Genomic DNA, 25,588 nt, shown 5'->3' on the forward strand with positions numbered 1-25,588 from the left:
GATCTAGGACCGCATTGTGCTTTTAGAGACAGATACGAAGGGCCTCCTGGGGTCGCCGTGTCTGTCGCGTGTGACCTTAGGGGGGGATTGCAGTAGGAGGGGTCAGTCGTCATGCTGCAGATGCATGCAGTTCCACGGCGAAATCTGCAGGTGGTGAGGGCCTCTGCCCTCCCTGAGAGCCCTGAGGCCTGCATCTGTGCCCACCCCGCACTGTCCCAGGAGGACTGGACAGGCTTAACTGTCCCTGGTTCCTCTTATCACTTAAGGTGAAGCCTGACACTTTTGGGTGAGCTGTAAAACATGGTGTTCTCAGAATCTTTGGGCCCTTGATATGTGAGTCTGCGTTCTGTGTGTAAAGCAAGAGGCGAGAGCTTGTCTGTAGGGTGCTGGGCTCTGGGTCCTGAGTCTGGAACACAGCTTCTGACGTACGGTTTTGCTTCCTGCAGGCTGTTGACTTGCTGGAAAGCAGGGGCACCCTGTTTTGCTCTTTGCCAAAACGTTCTGGTATCTGGAGGCGAGAGAGCCCTGGCGCGCTGGTGAGCGGAGTGCATGTGTGCTCGGCCTCGAGTCCCAACAGCGTGCGTTTTGGGTTCACGGCGTGTGGTCGTCCGAGGGCACACCTCAGCACCGCACTGCCGTGCGTGGTGGCCCTTTGTTGATACCCCAGGCGGTGTGTCGGAGGACAGGGGCCCTCTTGAAAAGTGGGAGGAGGGGGTCCCGTGAAGGCCCGTGGGGTGGGGCCCGCGGGGGCAGACGGCCTTTCCTCAGGCGGGCTCAGGGAGCCCGAGGTCTGGGGAGCCCCAGGGGGGTGTGCGTGCCCGGACTTGGTGGCCACCAGTCTCACAGCGCGCACAGGTGCTCTCACACGCTCGCGCAGGCAGGCGCTCTTTTTTTTCCGTTTAACAGCCGCCTCAGCTTACTCCCTTTTTCATTGAGTTTATTATGGCAGATTGAAGCACAACACAGAGTATGTATTCTTAAAGTCACCTATGAGTTTATTGGAAAATTAGCAATATATACATCATTTTGGGAAATGGAAAAGGAGGCTGAACAAGTCAGGAAGTTCACTGTAACATCATACAGAAGTAGAGTACGTTAGCAATAGCTTCACCAGCAATACGTTTTCCTACTGGAAATAAATTATTTGTATAAATAGCGTCTTGATGTTTGCGTATCTTCACTCATAACAAATCACATAATTTTTACATACAGCACTTTAATGACAGAACTGGAAATGTTTTTTTCATGGCATTTTTTCCCGGTAATTGGTATTTACTTCAAAACACACAGATTTGATAGCAAAACAGTTAAAAGCAGTTTATTCTAGTGCTAGATATTTATAAGAAGAGCATTTTTAATAGTTTTCCTCTAAGATGGATTACACTTAAAAGCTGTCTTTTAATTTGTGCATTCCATTTGACATTTTACAAAAATGAAAGTCAATGTTGAACTCATCAGTCTTGAGTATGAGTCATTTAAATATTTTTACAACCAAAAGTAGAAGCACCTTTGAATATTCTTGCTTGATATTTTCAAAACCTGAATTGCAGCTTCTTTCTTTTCTCCTTTCTTCCTTCCTTCTCTCTCTCTCCCCCCTCTCTCCCCCTCCCTCCCTCCCTTCCTTTCTCTCTCCCTCTCTCCCCTTCCTTCCTTCCTTCCTTCCTTCCTTCCTTCCTTCCTTCCTTCCTTCCTTCCTTCCTCTCTGTCTCCCCCTCCCCACTCCCCCTTCCTTCCTGAGAAGCAGGAAGCTGCATTGTAAAAACTGACCAGGGAAAGCTGCGGTGCCAGTCAAGAGTTGCTGCTGTCGTAACCTACTTTGGAAGGTGTGTCTGCATCCGGCGAGAGCGGCACTAAGACACCCGTGTTCTCTTACGAAGGGTGAACACTCTGGCTGTGTCACTCGGCTTCGTCTTCTTTGTTCCTTGCTGGGACTTCCCTGCATCCCTGGGGCTTGTCCTCTTTTGCCCTCTGGGTCTGAGGTCACACTGAGCCTCCGGGTTTTCCGTGGCGCTGAGGGTGGGTGCGTCTTGTGGGCAGGCGGACTCCGGGGCCGTGGGCTCCCCATCGCCCATCCGGACGTTCCCTGGGCTGTAGGCCGCCAGCTGGCAGAGGGCCACGGCCGCTGTCTGCTTCTGTTCATCACTGCTGTCCAGCGCTCTTGCGTCCTGGGCCTTCACAGCGGGCGTTGTTGGTGGCGCCTCCATGGCATCAGGGCTGCTTTGGTTCGTCTGGGTGTGTTCTGGCCCATCTTTGGAAGTTTCCGTGTCAGTGTTTTGAGCAGCGGTGCTGGCAGGTTCTGCCTCTTGCGGTGGGCTGTGGAAGGGAGGTCTCGGAGTCAGGGCGTTACAGGGGTCCTTCACCGAGAGGTTGAGAGGCATGTCCTGCACCTCTGCAAAGTCCTTGTACACGGGGCTGTGAGTGGCTGGTCTGGCCTCTGGTTTCTTGGAGAGGTTCAGCGGGGCTGTCCTGGAGCCATCTTCTGGGCTGGAAGGTGTGGCCTCTGGGTCGTGAGATGCGCTTCTGGTCTCGCCTGGAGCGTCGCCGTTCATGGCATCAAGGCTGAAAGAGGTAAAGAGAGGCCTTAATAGGACCCTTGCTTAAAAAAGCTACTGTCTAAAAAGCATTTTGAGCAAGCATGAGCTTGGCTAATGGAGCACAATCAGAGATATGTTTTGGAAATCTCGAAATGAAATTTTCTTACCTTTTTGGGGACTCTTCTCTGTTTTCCAGAGCCTGGGAATTTGGGTGCTCTGTGCTTTTCTTGACAGGCTTGAAGGCTGTGAGGCTGTGTTCAGGCTGATGGAGCCTTCCCAGGGTGCTGGCAGCTGGCTTGTCCGAGAGGCCGCACAGCCCGGCACACGGCTGACTTGTCTGCGTGAAGTTGGTGGGACTTGGCCTTCCCGGGGAGCCTGTGGCTGCGCTGCCTGCGCGAGGGCTCATTTTGGTTCCCTCTGTGTCCCTCTGCCCATCTTGGGAGGGGTCTTTAGCCTCGGGAGTTGGGCTCCCCTTCTCAAACTCTGTGTTTTTTTTGTGGGTGTTGGAAGGACTTGACTTGGACGGACTCAGGGCCGGGTAGAGCAGGGCGGTTTCTTCCAGTAGGTGAGAGCTGTGATCTCTGGAAATGCCCGTGACAGGTGGGAGTCTGAGCCCGTAGGAGGAGAATGCAGACTCTGGTCTGTAAAATCCATAAGGAATTGGCAGGTTGGAGTGATACTGCTGGAAGAACCTGTAATGGTCATATGCCGAGGGGGGGTTCAAGTGCTTGGGGACCGGCCCGGGGGGAGGCAGCAAGTGCCTCTGGTCTTGGGCCCCGTAGACGGACAGCAGGGGGGCATCACACTCAGGTGAGTTCCCAGCAAGTAGGTAGGGTGAGTAGATGGTGGCCAGTCCATGCTCTGTGTAAAAGTGTGGCTGGTACTCTGGGATTGCAGGGTGCACGTAAGGGGAAATGGCACTAAACCCCTTTGTAGACGGGATTTTGTGTGGGAACTCTGGCGGGAGGAAAGGCGCGCCAGCTTTCCACGGATAACCAGGAGCATGGAACGCAGACTTGGTGTGGAAGGAGGTGGCTTTGGCCGTGGGGCCAGGCAGGGCCAGCAGTTCAGGAGCCTCAGCGTGCTCTGGCCCTTTGAGTCTGTGCTCTCCCACTGGGACAAAGGCTGAAGGCCGCACGATGCCTTCCAGAACGGGCTGGGTGCCCCTGGTGGCTTCCGGAGCTGGACTCAGGGGTGCTGCTTCCTCGTGGAGAGCAGACTTCTGTCCTGGGCACCTGTGGGGCCCACGTGTATGCAGTTCCACGTTTTCCTTGGCATCGTCCTTGGCGAGGCTTTGCTGAAGCTTGGTGTCAAAGTGTGGGAGCCCGTTGGCAACAGGCTTGGCAGAGGTGGGTTTTGCTGCCGTGTCTGGCTGATTTGTCTGCTTGGGGTCCAGAGAGTTGGATTTGGGGCACTTGGGGACGCGGTCCTGCTCTGACACTAAAGTGATGGAGTTTTTGCAGAGACCATACTTCATGTGGTTGAAAAGGTGTGACTTTTCATTGCAAGTGAAAGGGCACTGGAAACACTTATACTTGAAGGGTTTTCCTGGAGGTCTCGGGATGTAATGCGGCTTTTTTGGTTTTCGCTCTTTGAGAAGACTCATGTTCCTTGTGGTGTGGGTGCTGGTCCCCTCGCTGGTCCGGTCGCTGCCGGCTCCTGTGCGATTATGATCTGGCGGCTGCTGCTGCTTCTCCTTGGCTTTCTTTCCAGGTGCTTCTATTTGCAGCCTCCTCCATGTGCTGTGGGTCTGACGGGGGAGGTCTCGCTCATTGGGGTGGGGGCTGCAACGGAGGAGCAGAGCCTTAGCCTCACAGTAGGTCACCTGAAGGTATGGAGGGGTCACCACCCTCGTCAGTGTGAGGACGAGATGAGCACCAGCTGCCCGCTACTTGTAACCTGGCTGCCAGCCCCCCGCTCTGTTCCTGTTTGCTCAAGTCTAACCTGAAAGAGCTGGCCTGGGGCCAAGAGTGCGGTGTGTTAGTGTCGGCTCTGAGAATACCTGTAATTCTGTGAGTTTTGGGAATCTTTGTCCTGTGACCTGAGGCCTTGGATGCCAAGGAGGTTGTAGACCGAGGCCAAGTGACCGTTGGGACCCCCTCCCCCATCCACGTTCGTGGCATCTGTGGTGCGCTGACCGAGACCACAGGGGCCTGGCCTGTGTGTGGCTCCTTGACCGTTCTGTCCTGTTTAATCATGTAGTGTTCTATGTGTGGAACTTAGGAAGGAAGGAAAGAAGAATATTTAAATATGCAGTCCCAGTCTACTGCTTCCAAAATCAAATGAACAGTCCGCTTTATTGGTGAGTAGCATTTATGCTGTCTCACATACAAATGTAAATGCTGTCTTTATGCTGACTCAGATGGTTCTAAGATGCCATCAAGGTGAGTTTCTGAGCTGTGTGAGTGACCGAATGTTCTCCTTCACTGCCCTGTTATCACCGCCCACCTCGTGAGCAGCGTGGAGTGAGTTCTTGCCCCGTCCCTGCCTGCCGTGTGGACAGCTGAGAACACTTCCAGCCCAGGGCGCTTGCCTGCCTTTCCTGGCCTTACCTCCAAATGGCGGTGCCTATGTGAGAGGATTGTGGTAGCACACCATCCCAGCCTTTACCCTTTAGGAAGTGGGCCTTGGCCCATTCTTGGCAAAGTCTTTGGCATGTGATGGGCATGGATACGGTGGCCAGTGGGGGCCGTCACCTGCCCTAGGCCCTGGCGGGGGCTGCAGGTGTCCCTGGCCTTCTGTACCTTCCCTGGGTGCCCTCCTCTCCCTGACCCTTGCTCTCCCAGGCTTACCCAGAGGCCTCAGCCCGCCTTCCTTCACAGGCTGCTCCCCACACCCCTGGGGCCCTCTCGGCCTCAGAACCCGAAACTGAGGACAAAGACACGAGGTCTGGGGGGATCTTGCATGGCCCCAGTGGTGCAGCAAGGTGCCCCAGACCAGCCCATGGTGTAACTGTGTCTAGGAGCAAGCGTGTGGGTGGGGAGGCTGGAGGGCAGCGGGAGGGGTCAGGGCCCGCTGTTTCACATAAGACCTGCAGCTTCTAAATGTTTTCAGACAGCTTCAAAATAAAGTTAAAAAGGAAGGAAATGATTTGAGAAAACTGTTTTCAGGGGCAGTTTTGCTAATGAGTAGCTAAGGTCGGTCCTAAGCCTTGTGAGATTTCGTGGATAAAGCATCCCTTTCTAGACATTGGGGTGGCGAGAACATTCAGCTGGAAAGCAGCCTTTTAAAAGTAGAGAAATACATATGGGAAATTGAAGAGACTTGTTTTCACAAAATAAAATGTAGTTTCTCTGCAATGCCTTTCCTTGCCGTCCCACACACTGTGATGAGGTAATCGGCAGTGTCAGGATCCCGGAGGCAGGTGTAGTTGGGTTTTCACTTGGATACTGTACATTTCTGAGAAAGCTCGCTCTGATTTTATTCTCCGCAAACTGGTTTCGCTACTCATTTATTCCTATTCCTTAAAAACACAAAGAAGCACCCCCTTGCCCCTCCCCCTCCCCCCCCCCCCCCCCCCCCCCCCCCCCCCCCCCCCCCCCCCCCCCCGGGAAACTGCCTCTGTTAACCTGCTTTGTCATCATTCAGTGCTTTCAAAGCTGTGTATTTACTAAGAAGTGGTTTCTGCCGATGCCTGTGGCCCTTCTCTTGTGAGGAGTTTCTGGAGAGCAAGAGTGGCGAGGCACGTATTTTGGGTGAGAAACAAGATTTTTGGCTGCCCCATGACCGTGACCGGGGAGAGGGAGGTCCCAGGGCCCTCCAGGGCATTCACTGGCTCACTCTGCCCCCGACCTCCCCTTCCACGGTGCGGCTGCAGGAGCCGAGCCTGTTAAACATGTAAGCATAGCTTTATGTCTTTCTAACTTTCCCTCTTATTAAAGGGAAAAACGTGAAGTAACTCTTTATGAGTTCAGTCCATACCTTGGGGGGAAGGTACGCTCTGGGCTATAAAAGCACAATTTCCTTGCCGCCCGTCAGGAAGCGATTCCAGCCAACCTGGGCCAGCTAGATAAGTCAGCGGGCGTGTGCCGGCACGTCTCCCCGTGCTCCCTGGTTCTGAAGGCGTGAGAACCTCTGCAAGTCAGGTTCCCATGATTGTATAGGATGTGTTATGGCAAAGATCCGAAAAGTGATTTCATCACTAGCTGGAAGCATCATGATCAAAATGATGACAGTTGCAAAACTTTATCAAGTGTGAGCCCAGAGTCTAGTGATGCCCAGAGTGGACACACATACAGCCCCCTGGCATCCAGAACCCGGGAGCTCATATGAAGGAAAAATTCCCTCAGGATTTAAGAGAATGATTCAGATGCACTATATAACGATGTGTTAGTTTCAGAAGCAGTGTTATTTAACGCTGCTCATACTTTCAGGCAAACCTATAGATAAATCTGTGTTAAAGGTTATCAGACGTTTATAAGAGGCAAGTTATATTTAAGTTATCCTAGTGTTACCCAGAAGAATAATTTAGGTAATAATTCCTTTTATGTTAATATTAATTAATATGTACTTTTTTCCGTCAAGTGATGTCATGTCTAAAGTTCTGGTCTGAATTTTTGTTCTTTGTTCAGTTAGCGTACAAGGACAGTAACCAGGTTCTCTGGGGATCATGCTGGTGCCCCGGGAAGTGAGGGTATTCTGGGGCTGACCTGTGGGAACGGAAACCTGGGATGGAGTCACAGGTGCAGTTGTGTCCCTAACTTTGGGTAAACTGACCTCTCAGGGTTGCACAATTTGCTAATTAAAACAAGGGCACACAGCTGCCTCCTAGGCTGACGGAGACGGGCGTATTCACTTGGCCATAAAAACGCAGTAACGTCAGAGAAATAAGTGGGTTAAAACTGAGGCTATTGAAAGCTTTCGAAGGGGACAGCCTGTAGAATGAGGTCAGTCTGAGAGTTCTGGCCCGGTGAGGTGCACCAAGGTGCAGCGACTCCACCTGACTGCCCGGGACCTCATTGGTCTTGCCCTCTGTAGGGACACCGTTTGTGACCGTCTCTGCCAGGCCAGTTTCTATCCGCTGGGCTTGGTGCTGCCGGCAGCTGCTGGTGTTAAATATTCCGAAAAAGGGTATTGTTGCCAAAACAACACAATCCAGAACTTTAACTGTTAGTAGTAAGTTTGGATTTGCATTGGGAAGTGAGGTGTTTCTGAATGTGCTGAGGGGTGTTTCCCATAGGCTTTTCCTGGGGATGGCTTGTGCCTTTCTCAGTTAATTCATAGCTGGGGAGCTGCTCATAATGCAAGACCCCTTGGATTTGATTTTCCTTAGCTGCAGTGTTAGCACCTTTTGAAGCCCAGATGTTAGCCTGGTCCTGAAAGGTCTATGTGTCACAATGCTGTTTACTCTCGACCAGCAGGAAGTGCCGGGAGCTGCCTCCTCACGCACCTTGCCTCCGGTCAGGGTCAGAGTGGCTGTCACTTAGATGTCGTCTGTTCTCTGCCACCTCCCTCTCCACATCCTCTTGACCATGCGGCCCCCGCACACAGTGTCCACACTGAGGGGGAGAGACCATGGGGGTGGTGACATAAAGCCACACAAGGGGCCCGGCGTGAACATTGAGAGGTTTTCCCATTTAAAAATGTCCCTTTTGTAACCTCAAGTATTTTAAACATCTGCTTGTGTCTAGCTGATGTACTTCTTAGCCTGGAAGGTGCCGCAAGCTGGCTCTGGCCTCTGCATATCTCCTCCCGCAGGGCCCCTGCTCGCAGGCCCGCTGGGCGTCTGGGCCGAGCTGCCCACACAGCACTTTGAGCAGCCTGTGGTTTCGGTTGGCCACAGGGTTTTGTTTGCTTGTTTTTGAAGTACTAAATTGCCAGTGCCCCGTCTCTCCATAGGTTCCTAAGTGTGGACAGTTAATGTCCTTGCCAGTTGTTAGGATGATGGTGAGTGGCTGGCATGTTTGAAAAGTTTCTAAGGAGTTAGAAATCCAAAAAAGAGACAAGAGAAAAAGATTTTGTTTTGAACTTTGATAGGACACAAGAGAGGTAATTATAGCTCAGCGTTATAGGACATTGCTGTGATGGGCTGGGTAACTATGCTTGTCGCGCATGTTAACCTATGAACTGAAATAATGCTGTAATGGTCCCTTGGGTGCTGTCCGGCTGTCTGGCAGGGAGCCTCGTTAGGTAGAGCGTTTTGAAGGGCATGCTATAATTACAATATTGTGATGTGGCGTTATTGCATAACCCAAGGACACGCCATTGTCGCCTACCCACTGGGGTGTCGCAAGAACGAGATTTGTGAGTTTTACTCCAATTGAGCTTTTCCAGTGATTAACCGCCACTCCCTCCCAGTCTCTTGGTTCTTTAAAATGAAGGATAAACTTCAGGTTAACCATGACCTGGGAGAGAGACAGTTTTCTAGAATGTAGTCAGGAAGAATGATCTGGAAAACCAACCAGGGCTCTTTGAAGTTTCAGCCAGAGATCCCGACTTCACAGACGTCTGCCCTTACCAGTAATGTACACAGCTTTAACGCTGGACAGCCTGTCACCAGAGCCGGTCCCCTCAACGTGCCCACCTTCTTTATCCTTAAAAATACCAGGTTAAAGCTTTGGAAGGAGTTCGTTAATGCAAAATAAAGATCATAAATGTAGACAGACTTTGCTTACATGAAGTCTGACTTTGGTCAGACCTGGCCATTTGGTCAGTAATTGTTCTCATAGCTGGTTTATGAGAAACTTTATAAGGGGGACAAAACTCCTTTTTGTATATTTAGGGATCCTCTTTGGTTAACTTTTGTTCTTTCAGCTTTGGTAAGCATATGTCAAAACAGTACTTATTTTAAACTTGAAAAGGTCTTAAAGTTAAACTAAATTCAGCAGTTTTCTAAACATGTATATGTGTATGTTTACATTTGTATATATATGATGTCTTAATGTTGAAATTTATTGTAGTTTATTTTTAAGGTGAGGAACAAAGAAGCACTTGCTACATACATTTGAGTTTTAGTTTAAATTTTATGTAGAAATGAGGTCTTAATTTCTAAATAAACTTGTTTGTATTCTTAGAATAAAGTGTAAGCGTTATTAAAAGTTTTGTAATTATGGTCTCCTTTCCAGCGATGCACCTGCTGGGTCCTGAGTAATCCGCAGAGAATAGAGCAAGGCAGAGCCGGCACCGGGCAGGTGGTTCCCTGAGCCAGATGTTAGTTCAAGATACGTTCTGAGAGTAGTTTTGAAAGGAAAGTTGAATTTGAGAAGAAATGGGTACTTACCGGAGCCAGGCAGTGCTGGGAGCGGTCGGGTCAGGAGCCGTGGCTGACGGTGCCCGAGAGCAGGACCTGTTCTCACGCTCGCTCGCCGGCTGAAACTGGAGCCGGCTGTCCCAGTGGGAGGGGTTTAAGTGTAGGAGTCGAGCCCTCGGGGCGTAGAGATGCACCTGATATTCCTCCCGCCCGCAGCTACGATTCATGTGTTTGCACCCACCTAGCTGCTTAGGAGCAGCGTCACCAATGGGCTGGCACTCTGAGCGCCACTTCTGAGCCTCTTGGAAGCTCCCTGCTTCGGTCTTGAGAGTGCCCTTTTTGTGCTGCCCGGACGCTCCTGGGCTGCAGGGTTCTATGTGTTCGCAGCCAGGATAGACACTGGTGGCGTGTCGGTGGGGCTCTGACCAGTGTGTGATGGTGTAACAAAGACACCGTGTGGGGGACCTTCTTCCGTGCCCGGGTGTATGTAGTAGCAGCAGGCAGACCCCGAGAGTTAGTCATAAGTACATCTCCCCGAGGAGGCCATGCTCGCGGGATCCTTGCCCCCAAAGGTCTGAGCGAGCTTTTTCTCCTGTTGCCGTTCTCTCTCCCTTGTGCCTGGGAGTCAGCCTGCTGCCCTCCCCGTTGGGCGGGGGGCGGGGGGACCTCAGCCGCCTCGCCACAGGGGCCTGTCGCCGCATGCCCGGGACGGGCACCAGGCTCTGGGCTCGCTGCAGGGTTGCTGCCGGGACGGGCACCGGGCTCCGGGCTCGCTGCAGGGCTGCTGCTGGGACGTGGCTCTGCTCCTCTCGCTGCCCCCGTTCTGATAACGCAGAGTCTGTGTCTCCCTCCCTGCTTAGGTTGCTTGCTGCTCAGTCTGTGACTGTTAATGAGGCGGGAACGAGGTGTTGGTTTGGGGACAGAAAAGGGAGGTGGTGCCAGCTGGGGTCACGCATGGCACGTCTGGCACCATGGTTGGGGTCGGGCTTGCCAGGCCTGATGCTGTGGTTTTTTGTTTTAATTTTAATTTAAGGCTTAAGATTTTACTTGGCTTTACCTTTGTATTGGGTTCTTTAAAAAAAAAAAAAGTTTTTAGTTATTTTTGTCCAAATTAGACATCCATAAAACTTAAAGTTCTGTAAAAAATAGTTCTATAGATGTCATCATGAAACAGTAATTCATTGCTGTTCCTCTTACCTATGGCTGGGTGGCGGGGCACCCCAAAACTTGGAGGCATAAGGAACCGCCATTTTATTACCTCTCATGATGGTGGGTCAGGAGTGCGGGCCTGCCTCCGAGGGTATGGCAGGCCCCACTGGTGGGGCCCTGGTGGTATTGAGCTGGACTGGAGGGTCCACCTCATGTCCCCAAGGGCACGGCCGAGCTGTCTTCTCTGTGTGGTCTCACTTCGGAGGCCTCCCCAGGAGGGTGGTTGGTGAGGCACCTCCCATGTCCTGCTTCATCTGTCCAGACTTGAGGGGAGGGCAGCAAACCCATGTCTCAGTGGGACACTGTCAGATGGCCGTCCCTCCCATCTCTGTCCAGGAGCAGCACTGGGACCTTTTCTTAGCTGAGTATTTTGGTGTTTACCTCCTTGATCCCAAATAACATTACTCTGTTGCTACTTGTGTTCCCTCCACCTACGTCTTACTCCCAGTTTTGGGTGTTGTCTGCTGACTTTCCTTTGTGGAAAGTGAGAGTTTTGCTGTCTGCTCTGCCCCCATGCTTGCCTCCCTGTCATCCCGAGGTCGCCTTTCCCTCTCTCCTGTATCGAAAGCCTGCTTCCTGGATCCCGTGTCTTCTCTCTTGGGTTGATCCTTTGTGTTGATAGGAAGCACATCCTGTCTGTAGGCTCCTGAGAAAGAGTGCAGGAGAGGTGGACTTGTGGAGACCTTGAATGGTTGATAGTGTCTTTATTCTTCATGGTTGATAGTCTGGCTAGGGTTAGAACCCCGGGCCAGAGACGTTAACCCCCGGGTTAGAAAGGGCTCTCCTCTGCATGTAGCTTTCGGGACTGCTGTGTAGAAGTGCCTGCCCGTTCTGATTTCCTGATTCTTTCCTCCAGAGTTTGAACATGAACGATTTCAAACAAACAGGTGAGTCATAAGAACCCGACACGCGGATCTTTGATGGATGTTTGACTATATTTGCTTCGTCACAGAGGTCTGCCCTCCCACCGTCCCCCACCCCCCCCCAGCACCAGCCCTGCTGCACTGCAGAGTCCTCTGTGTTTGACCCCCAAACAAGTCAGCAAGCATGTCCTTAACTATTTGCCCACAGTTCCTCTTTTAAAGCCACTCCGCAGAGGGCACGGGTCTTCAGAGTTTTGAGAGGCATTTTCTCTGCCACGATCACCCCACCCAGACTGAGGCAGCACTGGTGGGATTCTTCTGTCCCAGCCGAGTGTATCCTATTGTAGAATTTCACAGAGGCGGTCACTCCTGACCCTCCTATTCTCATTTCCCGAAATGTTCTCTGCCAGCCCTCTGGTGAGCGCTTCTTCAGTCTCCAGCACCTCTTGTGTTCTCTGGCACAACTTCCATAGTGTCTGGTGAGTAGTTGCAGTGGCTTCTCTTGTTTCTCTGAGGGTCTTAATGATGGTTTGGGCAGGCGGTGGGCGATTCCCGCCCTCTCTGCACACCAGCCCATCCTTCACCTCTCTCCATGCCCAGAGAATTAACTGTGTCTTCAGTGGCCCTCATAGCACCCTGTGTTTTAGGCCCCCAGAGTTATCTCTGGTCTTTCAAGGATCCTGCGTGTAGACCAGACAGGTTCTGGGTTCCCACTTGTGCTCAGGCTTGGTTTCCAGCCTGCTGAGTGCCATCTGCATTGTGGCTTCCCTGCCTTCCTTGACCCTGTCGCTTACACCTTGAAAAGGGAAAGCAGTCTCTGTAGTTGCTAGTGGGATTCCAGCTGTTGTGTGTGTTTAGTCTCCTCCGTTACCCAGAAATCTTGTGGCTACGTTTCTGACTGAGGTCAAATCTTTGGGAAGAGCATGGGGGTGGTAGCTGGCAGGTGCTGAGCATTCACTAGGTGTGAGGCCCTGCACTGGGCACTCTGCCTGCGTTAATGCCTTTAATCGCACCGACAACTCTGTGCAAGCAGTCAGCACAGAGAGGGTAAGTTATCCGGTTGAGGTCACCCAGCCTGAAGCGCGACAGAGCAGAGTCCTAGTGGACAGTGGAAGGGCTGTACAGGCAGGGGAGGAAATGCCTCCCTGTGACGTGCTGTGGCTGGGAGCCGGCTCGGGGACCCACTCGGCACGGAAGTGCTCGGAACTTCAGTGGGGTGGCTGGTGGCCAGGCTCCCGGCCTCGCCGGGCCTTGATGGGTCTGAGCGTGGGGAGGGACCGGTGCCATGGCTGCGGCTGCTCTTATGGGGAGTGGGCATCACGGCTGGGCTCAGACAGGTGCTGCTGGGCCTCTGCTCAGCCACAGCATCAGGACTTCACCCTTGTGGGTGTGGGTCTCACTGTCCTGCTCGGAGGGTGAGGCATGGTGAGGACGCAGCCGCTATGGCTCGGCTCCTGCTTGCTCCCCCGCCTCTCAGCTTCAGGCAGCATGTTTTAACCGGGCACCGTCCCTGTCCCTGTCCCGTGTCCCTCCCATTCCCCATCCAGCAGCGCTCTCTGCACGTCTACACTCTGCGGGCAGTTATGTGACCTGGGCCTCAGTCCTCCCTTCTGTAGGAAGGCGTGCGGGAGGCTGCTGCTCGTGGGCTGCTGTGGGATCCCTCGAGGTAGACAGGGCAGCCCACTGCCACTGCATGTGTCCTGCGGGAATGGCATGTGCCACAGGTAAAACCTCTCTGCTGGAGGAAACCCATCACGTCTGTTTTTGACCTTGTGAGAAGTAGGAGATAGTTTTGATTTTTGCACTCCACTCGGGGTGCTGTGTCTGGGGGAAAGGTAAAGGGAAAACACGAGCTCTGTGAAGGTGTGAGTCCATTTCTCTAATTTGGGTTGTTGTTGGAGGAAGTAAGTCCTGACCTGCTGCCAAGATGACATTTGTTAGATCTCAAGCTTAGCAAATGCTTCTTAATGTCCTGTCCTCGTGGCCCATCTCTGGGGAGGTCCTATGAGAAGGGGACTGGGGATGGTTCCTGGGCCGGAGCGCCTCACCGTGGGGGCTGCGTCTCAGGGCCTCAGGCTGTCAGGGCAGGATGCGGCCCCTCTGGGGGACCTGGTGGTGAGGCTGTGGGGGCCTTCCAGGCAGGCTCCAGGCTCCTGAAGCCTTAGCTCTGCTGGCCCTGTGGGGCTGCCCATGGGCGCCCCTGTGGACAGGCACCTGTGGGACACTTGGGGGGCCCTCTGCCCCTCCTTTCAGGTCTCCTCTCTATGGGACTGATGTCTCCTCCCTTGCCGCCAGAGTCTCGGTGCTGGGGAGACTCTTCCCCTGCGTGGCTGAGTTCTGCTGCCAGCACCCCACCCCCACTTCTAGGTCTGTAGACTGAGGGGCAGGTCTGGCATCTTTCCTAAGCTCTCGTGGAGTGGCGGGGGGGGGGGTGATCTCTGAAAGTCTGTCAGCCTGGGGTAGGACTCTAGGCCCTGCTGTCCTGCTCGGAAGCCACTGGCTAGGCCTGGACCCTGTCTTCTGGGATCAGGAACCCAGGAGAACGTTGTTGCCATTCGCGGATGCTCCTGGCCTGGCACCCTGGCCCAGGCCTGTGCGTGCCAGGATACGCCCCTGTGAGCTGAGCAGGTAGTGGGTGCGGGACCTTGCCAGGAGCCCAGCAGCCCTGAGGGTCCTTGCCTGCCCCAGGCGTGAAGACTTGGCTCCTCGAAGCTGAGTGCTGGGGAGCTCGGAGCACACGCTGGGCGAGGCGAGGGCTCCTACCGTGATTGTCTTTTGCAGGCACTTGGTTTCTCGCTATAACAAATACTGACAATGTCAGTGCAGTTTTACTCTGTCAGACGGTTGGCTAATAGAGGAAACGAAAGTCAAGTTAGTTTGGCCATCTCATGACGTAGGCCAGGGCTGCTGGGAGTGTCGGGAAAGTTCTCTTGTCAGACTTCAATTTTCCTTTGATGAGTAAGTCTGAGATGTGTAATCTGCTCGAATTTTAATTTGCTGCTTATTCTGGTAACCCCACGTTGACTTTTATGGATCTGGGGCTACTTTGGCTTTGGAGGAGAGCACACAGCCTCCTTTCCTGCTGGGCTGCCTGGCAAATGGTGGGCAGTGCCCTCTGCCTGGGGCAGGGCCAGGGCCTGCCCCAGAGAGAGACGCTCAGCAGAGACGGCTGCCCGGCCTCAGCTGCGGGGCACACAGCTCCCCAGGCTCCTCCCTTCCGGCGCCTTCCCCCGGCAGTGCGGGAAGCGGGATAGAAACGGATGTGGAATGATCCTGAGCCAGGGTGGCGGTGGGAGACACTGTGCTCCTTTGGTTGATGGGGTCTTGGAGCCAGCACTGCGTGGCTCTGCCCTCTCCTCCTTCCTCCCCTGGTGTGACCCGTGCTGTGGCTTCCGTGTCTGCAGTGAAACTTGAAACCGTGGGCTGTGGGCTTGTTGTGTCTTGGGCTGGGAAACTGTGAACGTGGGCCAAGTTTTGAGGATCCACACGGTTTTCTTCACCTCCTGCCCTCTCCCCACCCTGGCAGTGAGCAGTGTTTCACCACTCTCTGTGAGGCTTGTACAGGTGGCCAGGAGCAGGCGTGAGGCTCTTTACTGCCGTTGTCCAGCTGGCGTTCCCAGGCTTGCTTTTTGTGTGCTGGTCTCTGGGTGTGTTGACAGCCACATACGAAGTCTCGTAGTTCAGCTGAGCAGGGATGAGTAGAAAGAAACGCACAGGTTTTCTTTCTCTTTTTTCTCTCCTGCTACAAACGGCGTCCGTGAACGACAGCAGACAGCAGACGAGTGAGGGAAGTGCTCCCAGGGTCTCGTGGTCTCTGCCTCTGTCCCACCCACATGTGCCCTGACTCCTGACCCTGTCACATGTGACCTCTCTGCCTGGGCTCGGCCCTCGTGGCCACGCCTCCTCTGGGCTGAGTCCTGAGTCGGTCCGGTTTCAAACGCGGCAGTGAGTCTTTTTCTCTTTTATTTCCAGACATTTGTTCGGGCTCTTTTTTTTTTTTTTTTTTTTTTATGAGCTTCCCGCTCCTTCTCTCCGGCTTACACTCCTGCTCTTATGTCGCCAATACAGCAAACCTGTGTTCCTGGTAGTGTCTGTCAGGACCTGTTGCCTCAGGTGCTTGGGCTCCTGGTGCTTTGTCGTATCTGCAGGCTTCCCTTGTGTGCTAGAAGATGAACATGAGGGTTTCTTCTTATTGGCTCGTTTTCAGCAGGTGAGCGCCCCTCCACACCCTGTGGGGTGTGGCACAGTTCCGTGCTGCTTCTCCAGGGCATCCTGGTGGACAGCCTGGATCGGGCTTTGTGCCTGCGCCTCAGCCCGGGCTTCCTCCACTCCAGGCAGTGTGCATGGACGGCCCAGGCTGGGGGCTTTGGTTTCTCATGGAGGCCTCCCCGCCTCTTCCAGACCCCCCAGAAGGAACAGGCCCCCCGTCAGCAGCCCGGCCAGTCCTTCCTTCCACCAGGAGTCCCTGTGTGAGAGGCCCTGGAGTTGCCAGGGTCTCCGTAGGCCCAAAGGCCCCCTGTCCTGAATCCACCAGTAGGGTTGGTACTATTCCCAGGCACTCTGTACGGTGTCCTTGCCAGCAGTAACCAAAATAATAACAATTACGGGAAGAATCAGTCTTCATCGGGCACTTGACTGTGTACTGGACATTGCTCTAAGCACTTAGCTGAGTTAAGAACCCCACATTCACCTTGGGGAACTGCAGTGTTCGGAGGACAAGATGAGAGGCTTGTCCAGAGCCACACAGGCTGCCCGCCTCCTGCTTCTTCATCCTCACACTGTGACGCGAGCACTTCCTCTTGCAGGGCGCCACCGCCTGCTGCTGTGGTTTTGCATTGTGTTGGCTTAATGAAGCTGAGACCCTCTGCCAGAGTCCCCTTCCTGGTGGTTCTGTGAGAGGATGTGCATGACTTGGAAAGCAGAGGCAAGGCAGTACCACGTGTGTGCCTGTGAGGCCGGTCCTGGGTGGTGCAGATAGCCACGTGGGTTAGGTGGTGGCCCTGCTCCCACAGGACCCTCTCCGTGGTCCTCTGGACCCGGGCTGGTTTGTGGGCAGCCTGCCCACACCTCCAGGCTCCACCGCTCCTCACTTGTGTTCAGGTGTCCCTCCATCCTTGCTGCCCCTCCCCGTGCCCAGGTCCTGCTGACACACAGGCCCCACACAGAGGCAGAGGGAACAGGCGTGTGTAGACTGGTCACTCGGCCCCTGTAGCCACATCAGCTCTGATCGCTGCATGAATTTGTACGTAACTTGGTGTTATCTTTGGCTGACCTGAGTAAATTGTGCTTAAAACTATGAAAAGCAGAACTTAGACTACAGGAATAAATGGACAAATCTGGTATGTTTCTAAGAGCTGAAAATCCTCTCTCATTTGTCGTCAGGTCAGTTAGGAACCACAGTAGTGGGAAGCATGTCTGTGTGATTTGGACAACACAAATAACCAGCTTGATTCCCCGGATTTACACAGAGCTCTGCAGTCATGTCCCCTGGGGAGTACACAGCTCTTAGACACACAAGGAACACTTACCAATGTTGCACAGTTCCTGGGTCATAAAACGAGTCTCAGGAAATCTCAAAGAAACTCTAGTGCACAGACAGCATTCTTTGACCACAAAACAATGAAGTTAAAATTCAGATACAGAAGATTAAGGTTAGATGTGAATGTTTAGTTTTTAGATTTCTAAATAACACACAAAGAAGAAATCTCAATAGTAATTTTACAGTAGAAACTTAAAGATAGAAATGACAGTAAAGAAATTATTACATATCAAAACTTTCTTTTTTTTTTTTAAAGTTTTTTTTTTCAACGTTTTATTTATTTTTGGGACAGAGAGAGACAGAGCATGAACAGGGGAGGGGCAGAGAGAGAGGGAGACACAGAATCGGAAACAGGCTCCAGGCTCCGAGCCATCAGCCCAGAGCCTGACGCGGGGCTCGAACTCACGGACCGCGGGATCGTGACCTGGCTGAAGTCGGACGCTTAACCAACTGCGCCACCCAGGCGCCCCGCATATCAAAACTTTCGAGATGCAGCTGCTGTGTGTTTGAAGGGGAGTTTAGAACTTTTGGCAGAGTTGTGAAAGTGTGGCCTGAGGCCTGGTCTGGCCTTGGCCTTGAGCCAAGAATAAGGTCCCCCCCCCCCCTTTCTTTTTTTGAAGGGGAAGCTTTTTGTTTGTTTTCAGAACGAGAGAGTGCAAGTTGGGGAGAGGGGGAGAAAGGGAGAGAGAGAGAATCCCAAGCAGGCTCCATGCTCTGCACAGAGCCTGACGAAGGAGATGAGATCATGACTTGAGCTGAAATCAGGAGTCAGACACTCAACTGACTGAGCCACCCAGGCGCCCCCTGGGTTTTCCTTTTTAGAAGAAACAAAGAAAGAAAGAGAGAGACAGAGACAGAGATGGCCTGTGGCCCCACAGCTGGAATAGCCACGCTCTGGCTGACCCTGCCTAAAGTGCTCTGGCCAAAGGACTGGACGGGAGCAGGCAGCTGGGCAGTGCTGGAGACGCAGAGAGAAGGCAGGACCTTGCCGCTTGCTGAGGGGTGAGAAGCAGAGTGACCGGACCCTGTGAGACAGTGAGGCAGAGCCATGCTGTGTGCACCGTGGGGACTAGGAATGGTTGGTAAGAATACCTCTGCTGGTAAGTTTGGTAGACAGTCCTAGAGAAATACAGTTTATCGAAACTGACCCCAGTGGGGGTAGAAAGGTAACTTGTCTGTGCTTCACTACCCTTATTTAAAAATCTGGATGATGGGTACCCGCCTTTAGGGGGTCTTTTTAAATAGTTTTGTTGAGATATAACTTATCCATACTCTTCACCCATTCACAGCGTACACATGAGTGACATTTAGTCTGTCACCATCCATTGCCACCATCCATTCTAGAATTTTTTTCGCCTCAGAAAGAAGCCCCACACAACACTGATCTATTTCCTGTCTTTCTGCACGTGCCTGCTCTAGGTTTTTCTTGTATGTAGAGTTGTACTGTGTGTGGCCCTTTTAGTGAAAGACTGGCTCCTTTCACTCAGTCTGATGTTCTTTAGTGCTGAACACCGTCCCCTCGTTTGGTGTGTTTGTTTGCTCAGGCGGCCACGGCAGAATACCCAGACTGGGGTATATCTCTCAAGTCCTGGAGGCTGGAAATCTGGGATCAGGATGCTGGTGGGGCTGGTTCCTCCTAAGGCCTCTCCTCAGCTGGCAGACGGCCACCTTCTCCCCCCTTTGTTCCATGGCCACCTTCAGTCTGTGTGTCCCTGTCCTCATCTCTTCTTCTTGAGGACACCAGTCCTAATGGATTAGGTTCTGCTCATACAACCTAATCTAACCTTAATTACCTCTTTAAAGGCTTTGTCTCTAAATATGATCCCATCCTAAGATGCTGGGGGTGAGGACTTCAACTTACGAATTTTGGAGGGGACAGTTCACACAGCAGATGGATGGACCACATTTTGTTTATCTGCATATCAGCTGATGGACATTTGGGCTTTTCCACTGTTTGGCTGTTGTGACTAGTGCTGCCGTGAATATTTGTGTGCAAATTTTTTTTTTAATTAAAAAAACCTTTTTTTAAACGTTCATTCATTTTTGAGAGAGAGTGTGAGTGGGGGAGGGACAGAGAGAGAGGGAAACAAAGAATCCAAAGCAGGCTCCAGGCTCTGAGCTGTCAGCACAGAGCCCAACACAAGGCTCGAACTCAAGAGCCGTGAATCATGACTTGAGCCGATATTGGACGCTTAACCAACTGAGCCACACAGGCACCCCTTTAATTTAAAAAAAATAAAATAAAAATTTTTTTAAAACATTTATTTATTTTTGAGAGAGACAGAGCACGTGGGGGAGGGGCAGAGAGAGAGGGAGACACAGACTGTGAAACAGGCTCCGGGCTCTGATCTGTCAGCACAGAGCCCGACACAGGGCTCGAACTTCCAGACTGGGAAATCATGACCTAAGCTGAAGTTGGACGCTTAACCGACTGAGCCCCCAAGGCCTTCTATTTTTTTTTTTTTTTTAATTTTAAATGTTTATTTTTGAGAGACAGAGTGTGGGAGCAGGGGAGGGGCAGAGAGAGAGGGAGACAGAATCCAAGGCAGGCTCCAGGCTCTGACCTGTCAGCACAGAGCCTGACGTGGGGCTTGAACCCACAAACTGTGAGATCATGACCTGAGTGAAAACAAGAGTCTGACATTTAACTGACTGAGCCACCCAGGTGCCCCTTGTTTGCAAATTTTTGTGTGGACAAAACTTTTCATCTCTCTCGGGTCTAGACCTGGGTATGGGACATAGGGCCATTTTAAAGATTAAAGAAATGAACTCATATCAAGAGTTGGAACAGTGTTTGGCATGTGATGAATTCTGTTTATTTGTTAGTGATGACAGTGGTGATGATGTGTGGCGCCTCTTTAAGACAAAAAGGGTTATTGGGGTCCAGGCTATTACTGCCTCATGCTAACATAGCTACCCCCACTTTCTTTTGAGGAACATTGTCTTGGTACGTTTTTTTCTTTCTTTTATTTAATCGTTTTATATTCCTACATTTTAGATCTGTGTCAGACCAAAAATCCACTCATTGATTTTTAACTGGTGAGTGTACTCTGCTGACATTTCATCTCAGTATCGACATGTTGGGATTTGGGTCTGCTGTCTTACTTTTTCCATTGCTTGCTGTATATTTAAAAAGATTGTGTCTTTGCTCTTTTCAGGATATGGTTTCTCTTACATCTTCCCCCCATCCTATCCCACATATTCCTCCTCTATTGATTTAGAAGTTATAATATATATTGTATTTCCTTTCTTAAAAGATTCTTTAATAATCTTTAGGCTTATATCATGAATATTTAAAATCAAAAGTTAGTCTCTTAACCCACCGTAATACACAGCATACCCCAGCGTTGGTCACTTCTCACCTGATGTGTCGTAATTGTCAGGTTATCTATTCTGTCTTTTTGTTGAACGAACATTATACATTATTATCTTTCTTAAAAAAGTGTTTATTTATTTTGAGAGAGAGCACATGCGCGTGCAGGCACGAGCCAAAGTCAAGAGTTGGATGCTTAACCAACTGAGCCACCCAGGTGCCACTATGCATTATTATCTTAAAAAGTGTTTGTTTAGATGTTCCTATATGTATATAGAATTTCTATAGTAATTTAATAGTAATTGCTAACTATTTTTACATCTCAGATCCCTCCCCTTTGGGATAATTTTACTTCTTTTTTTTTTTTTAATATTTTAAAAATGTTTATTTTGGAGAGAGAGACAGAGAGATACAGAATGCGAGCAGGGGAGGGGCAGAGAGAGAGAGGGAGACACAGAATCCGAAGCAGGCTCCAGGCTCTGAGCTGTCAGCACAGAGCCAGATGCGGGACTTAAACTCACAAACTGTGAGATCATGACCTGAGCCAAAGTTGGATGCTTAATCTACTGAGCCACCCAGGTGCCCCTGGGATAATTTTATTTCTTTTGTTTTTGTTTGTTTTTAGAAGTTCCTTCCTAAGGGTTTCTTAGTACTAAGTGATATATTTCAGTTATTATTTGCCTGAAATTTCTTTCTTTCTTTTTTTTTTAATTTACCATTTTTTAAGTTTATTTTGAGAATGAGCACAAGTAGGGGAGGGGCAGAGAGAGAGAGGGAGGGAGAGAGAGCCAGCCAAGATGGCTCCACGCTCCCAGTGAGGAGCCCAATGTGGGTCTTGAACTCACAAACCGCGAGACCGTGACCCAAGCTGAAGTTGGCCACTTAACTGACTGAGTCACCCAGGTGCCCCTGAAATTTCTTTTTACCCCTCATTCTTGATGATGATGTAGTTGTATGCCATCCCAGACGGAGTGTAGCTTTGCCTTCTCTGGCCTCTGTGCTCTCAGTCGCCTGGGGCCAGTCAAGTGGTGGTTCCTTTAGGTAAGGTCCTTCTTTTCTGTGGCTACTTTTAGGATTTTTCTCTTTGTGGTTCTGGAAAGTTCTCAGTTCTTCCTTGGAATTCTCTTTTTCAATTTTTTCCTTCCAGACTCCAGTTAGACCTTTGTCAACCTCATTCTGTCTTTCTCTTTTATCTTACATATTTTCTATGTCTTTTTCTCTGGGTTGTGTTATTGGTTATGTCTTCAGATTTTTGCATCATCAGAGTCATCTCTGTCAGAGACAGACCTTGTGTCTTTCATTCCAGCAATCACCCATGTATTATGTACGTTAGATTTATAGATAGCACAGTATGCGTATGATGTATATTTAAACTATCTAAAATTGCCTCGTCGTTTCTGATAATATCTTATTTGTAACTCCCTTCTCATTTCATCTTTTATTTTATTATTATTTTTTTAGTGTTTATTTTTGAGAGAGACAGCACGAGCAGGGGAGGGGCAGAGAGAGAGGAGATACAGGATCCGAAGCAGGCTCCAGGCTCTGAGCTGTCAGCACAGAGCCCGATGCGGGGCTCGAACCCACAAACTGTGAGATCACGACCTGAGCCAAAGTTGGACACTTACCGACTGAACCACCCAGGCACCTCTTGTTTCATCTTTCATTAAAAAGTTTATGTGGAATTTTATAAATTATTATGTGAAAGGTCCAAATGTCTAAGCTCCTTTTGATTTAAATCAGATGATTTTTTTGTTTGTTTGTTTTTAACTGACACTGCCGGCTGGGCTGCTCATGTGTGGACACCGTCTGCCATGCTTGGCCCCTGACACCCCTGCCAGGCCGCCTTCTACTGTGTGCCCTTCCACTGGATGCCCTTCTGGCCTGCATGGGCAGTGACACCCGCTTCGGGGACCCCCCTCCCCCAGTTCCACTCAGGTTCCTAATTCTCACACTCAGCTCCCCCTCTGCAGGGGTGCCCTTCGTCCTGGCCCCTCTGTCAGGCTGCCTGCCTGCCTCATGGACCCTCCTCGCCCCATGTGGGCTCTGACAGCGTCCCGCCCACAGGGGTTGCCCTTGCCTATTCTGCCTGATGGTCCAGGACTGAATTATCAGGGGAGGAAGGCAAAAGTGTTTGCTCTTAAAAAAAAAAACAAAACCTGTGTGTTTTAATTGAGGTAAAATTCAATTCATAAAATTAACCACTAACCGTTTTAAAGTGAACAATTCGGTAGCATTTGGAACATTCACAGTGTTGGACACCTGTCATTCTATTTCCAAGACGTTTTCATCGCCCTGAGAAGAATCCTGCCCATTCCTCTCTCCTTGTGCCTCCCAGCCCCTGGCAGCTGCTCATCTGCATTCCTCTTTGTGATTTGCCTATTCTAGAAATTTCATATCATTGGGATCATACGATTTGTGGCCTTTTGTGTCTGCTGCTTTCACTGAGCATATCTTTGAGGTTCATCCGTGATGGCGCATGTGTCAGAACGTCCTTCCTTTTTATGACTCAATAATATTCCGTGGTGTGGATCCATCACTTTTTGCTGGCTATTCAGGCATCCATAGGCATGGTTTGTTTCCACCTTCTGGCCGTCATGAACAGAGCTGCTATGAACAATTGTGTACAAGTAGTTGTTTGAACACACATTCTCCTGTGTTTGGGGTATATATCTTGGAGTGGAATTGTTGGATCATATGACAAATCTATATATAACCTACCAGGGAGCCACCAAACTGTCTCCCCTAGCGGCTGCCCCATCGTACGTTCCCGCCAGCCGTGCCGGTGTCCACGCCAACACCTGTTCTTTTCCATGTTCTTATATTATAGCCAACTCAGTGGGTGTCTCTTTATGGCTTTAATTTATATTTCCCTAATGACGGACAAAACTGAGCGTCATTTCATGTACTTATTGGCCATTTGTGTATCTTTGTTGGAGGAGTGTCTATGTAAGTCTTTCACCCGTTTTAAAATTGGGTTGTCTTTTTATTGTTGAGTTATAAGAGTTCTTGGTGTATTCTAGATTATAGACCCTTTAAAGATAAACAATTTTTACAAGTGTTTTCTCCCATTCTGTGGTTTGTCTTTTTATTCTCTTGATAGTGTTTTTGTATCCTATCATTTCTTTATTGTAAATATGTCACCATTGTTTTCATTCTTTTTAGTTCTCTTTCTCTCCTATGTGTTCACAGTGTTTGGGGTGTGTGTGTGTGTCTGTGTACATGCACACATACACGTGCATTTATACAGATTTTTAAAAAGTATCTTTAATTTTTTTGTTTTTAAGCACTTAGTATTTCTTTACTTAGAATTGGGATTCTTTATGAGAGAATTTATAGTTTAATGAAGGAAAGCAGAAAGCCCAGCAGACTAGACTGTGCTAGAATTTGTATGTGATACAGGTGCAGGAGCCATGCAGATTATGAAGTCTGCGTATCACCTAGTTGTACCTGTTACTTATATGCATTGAAATTCAGGGGGGTCTGGGTGGCTCAGTCAGTTGAGTGTCCGACTTTGGCTCAGGTCATGATCTCACGGTTCATGTTCAAGCCCTGCATCGGGCTCTGTGCTGACAGCACAGGGCCCACTTCGGATTCTCTGTTCCTCTCTCTCTCTACCCCTCCCCTACTCACTCTCTCTCAAAAATGAATAAACATTTTAAAAACATTGAAATTCGTGGTTTAGGTCAGAACTAAGATCGTGACTTTTATGGACACGAAGCGGTGTGGGTGTGTGTCATTTATATACGGTGTACTCAGAAAGTCACGTCTGTCTGTGTAATTTATTTTAGCCACTTCTATAACATTTGTGCTATTTTAACGGAAAATATTTTTATGAGTCTTCTAAGAAGAAGTTTTGCTATCTGAGGAAAAATCCTCACCTACTAAATCGATTTCCACATCTTCCAGATTTTGTTGTCTATTTCTGCTAGTTGTGGCCCATTTGATGTTTAAAATACAACACAGGCTGGCTGCTTTGTTATGGGGTTGTACTGGTAAGGCGGCTGGACGGCCCCAGTTGACGGGAATTTCAGATTTGCTTGTGAGAGTAGTGCACCAGCCTTGCTCCCGTGACACTGCCCTAATGACTGGTTAGTAAGGGCACCACGTGGGTGCAGGGCACAACCTAGGGTGTTTTTTTTTTTAATGTTTATTTATTTTCGAGAGAGAGCGGGAGGGAAGGAAAGAGAGACAGACAGACAACATGAGCAGGGGAGGGGCAGAGAGAGAGGGGGACACAGGATCTGAAGCAGGCTCCGGGCTCCAAGCTGTCAGCACAGAGCCCAACGCGGGGCTCGAACTCAAGAACCACGAGATCATGACCTGAGCCGAAGTCGGACACTCAGCCAGCTGAGCCAGCCAGGCGCCCCTCGGGTGGTCTTTAATGTGCCTGGGCTGAGAGTACTGTGCTTTCTTTGTGCCTATTTTCACACTTCCTGCCCCCACTGTGGATGGAGATTGTCCAGCATGTGATGCAATTGTGAGGCTCTTGCTCTCTCGGGAGCCTCCTTGGGCCTGGGTGGGCGGTGCGGTGCGATGCCCAGCTGCCCTGTGGCCACCCCGTGTTGCAGGCACTTCCCTGCCTCGGCCTCCCAGTGGGCTTGCGGGAATCCCTGCTCATGTCCTATGGAAGTCGTGGGTGGCTGGAGGTCTCTTGGGGCCTTGGGACTGGTGGTGGCCGTGCTACCTTTTGCTTGTAGCAGGTGGATGGCCTGCAGTCCCCCAGCACTGGCTCGCTGGCTCTCCCGGGAAGTGCATCTTGTGGTGGCGTCCTGAGAAGTGGCCCCAGTGGTCATGCCACGTAAGGAAATGCAAAGGTGAAGGCTTTGGTTTTTCTCTTGCAGGCAGGGCTGCTGTTTCAGGGTTATGAGCTGGTCTGGGTGTGGAGGCCATGTGAGCCCTGAAGTGGGAGGGCACAACACAAATCCGAGGAGAGAGAGTCGG

The 25,588-nt window shown here is 50.8% G+C and overlaps 2 protein-coding genes across 3 annotated transcripts in view; one reads left to right on the top strand and one right to left on the bottom strand.

The window, feature by feature from the left end:
- The window catches only part of TBCD (tubulin folding cofactor D), a 159,022-nt gene that overhangs the window by 49,656 nt on the left and 83,778 nt on the right, over positions 1-25,588 (top strand). The gene's annotated exons all lie outside the window — the stretch shown is intronic.
- ZNF750 (zinc finger protein 750) lies at positions 973-9,905 on the bottom strand. Its single transcript, XM_043585485.1, has 3 exons — positions 9,754-9,905; positions 2,702-4,318; positions 973-2,559 (listed from the first exon to the last, which is right to left on the bottom strand). The coding sequence occupies exons 2-3, from the start codon at positions 4,138-4,140 to the stop codon at positions 1,851-1,853; spliced, it is 2,148 nt and encodes a 715-aa protein (XP_043441420.1). The 5' UTR covers positions 4,141-4,318; positions 9,754-9,905; the 3' UTR covers positions 973-1,850.

Source organism: Prionailurus bengalensis, chromosome E1, assembly GCF_016509475.1.
Source record: "Prionailurus bengalensis isolate Pbe53 chromosome E1, Fcat_Pben_1.1_paternal_pri, whole genome shotgun sequence".
NCBI lineage: Eukaryota > Metazoa > Chordata > Mammalia > Carnivora > Felidae > Prionailurus > Prionailurus bengalensis.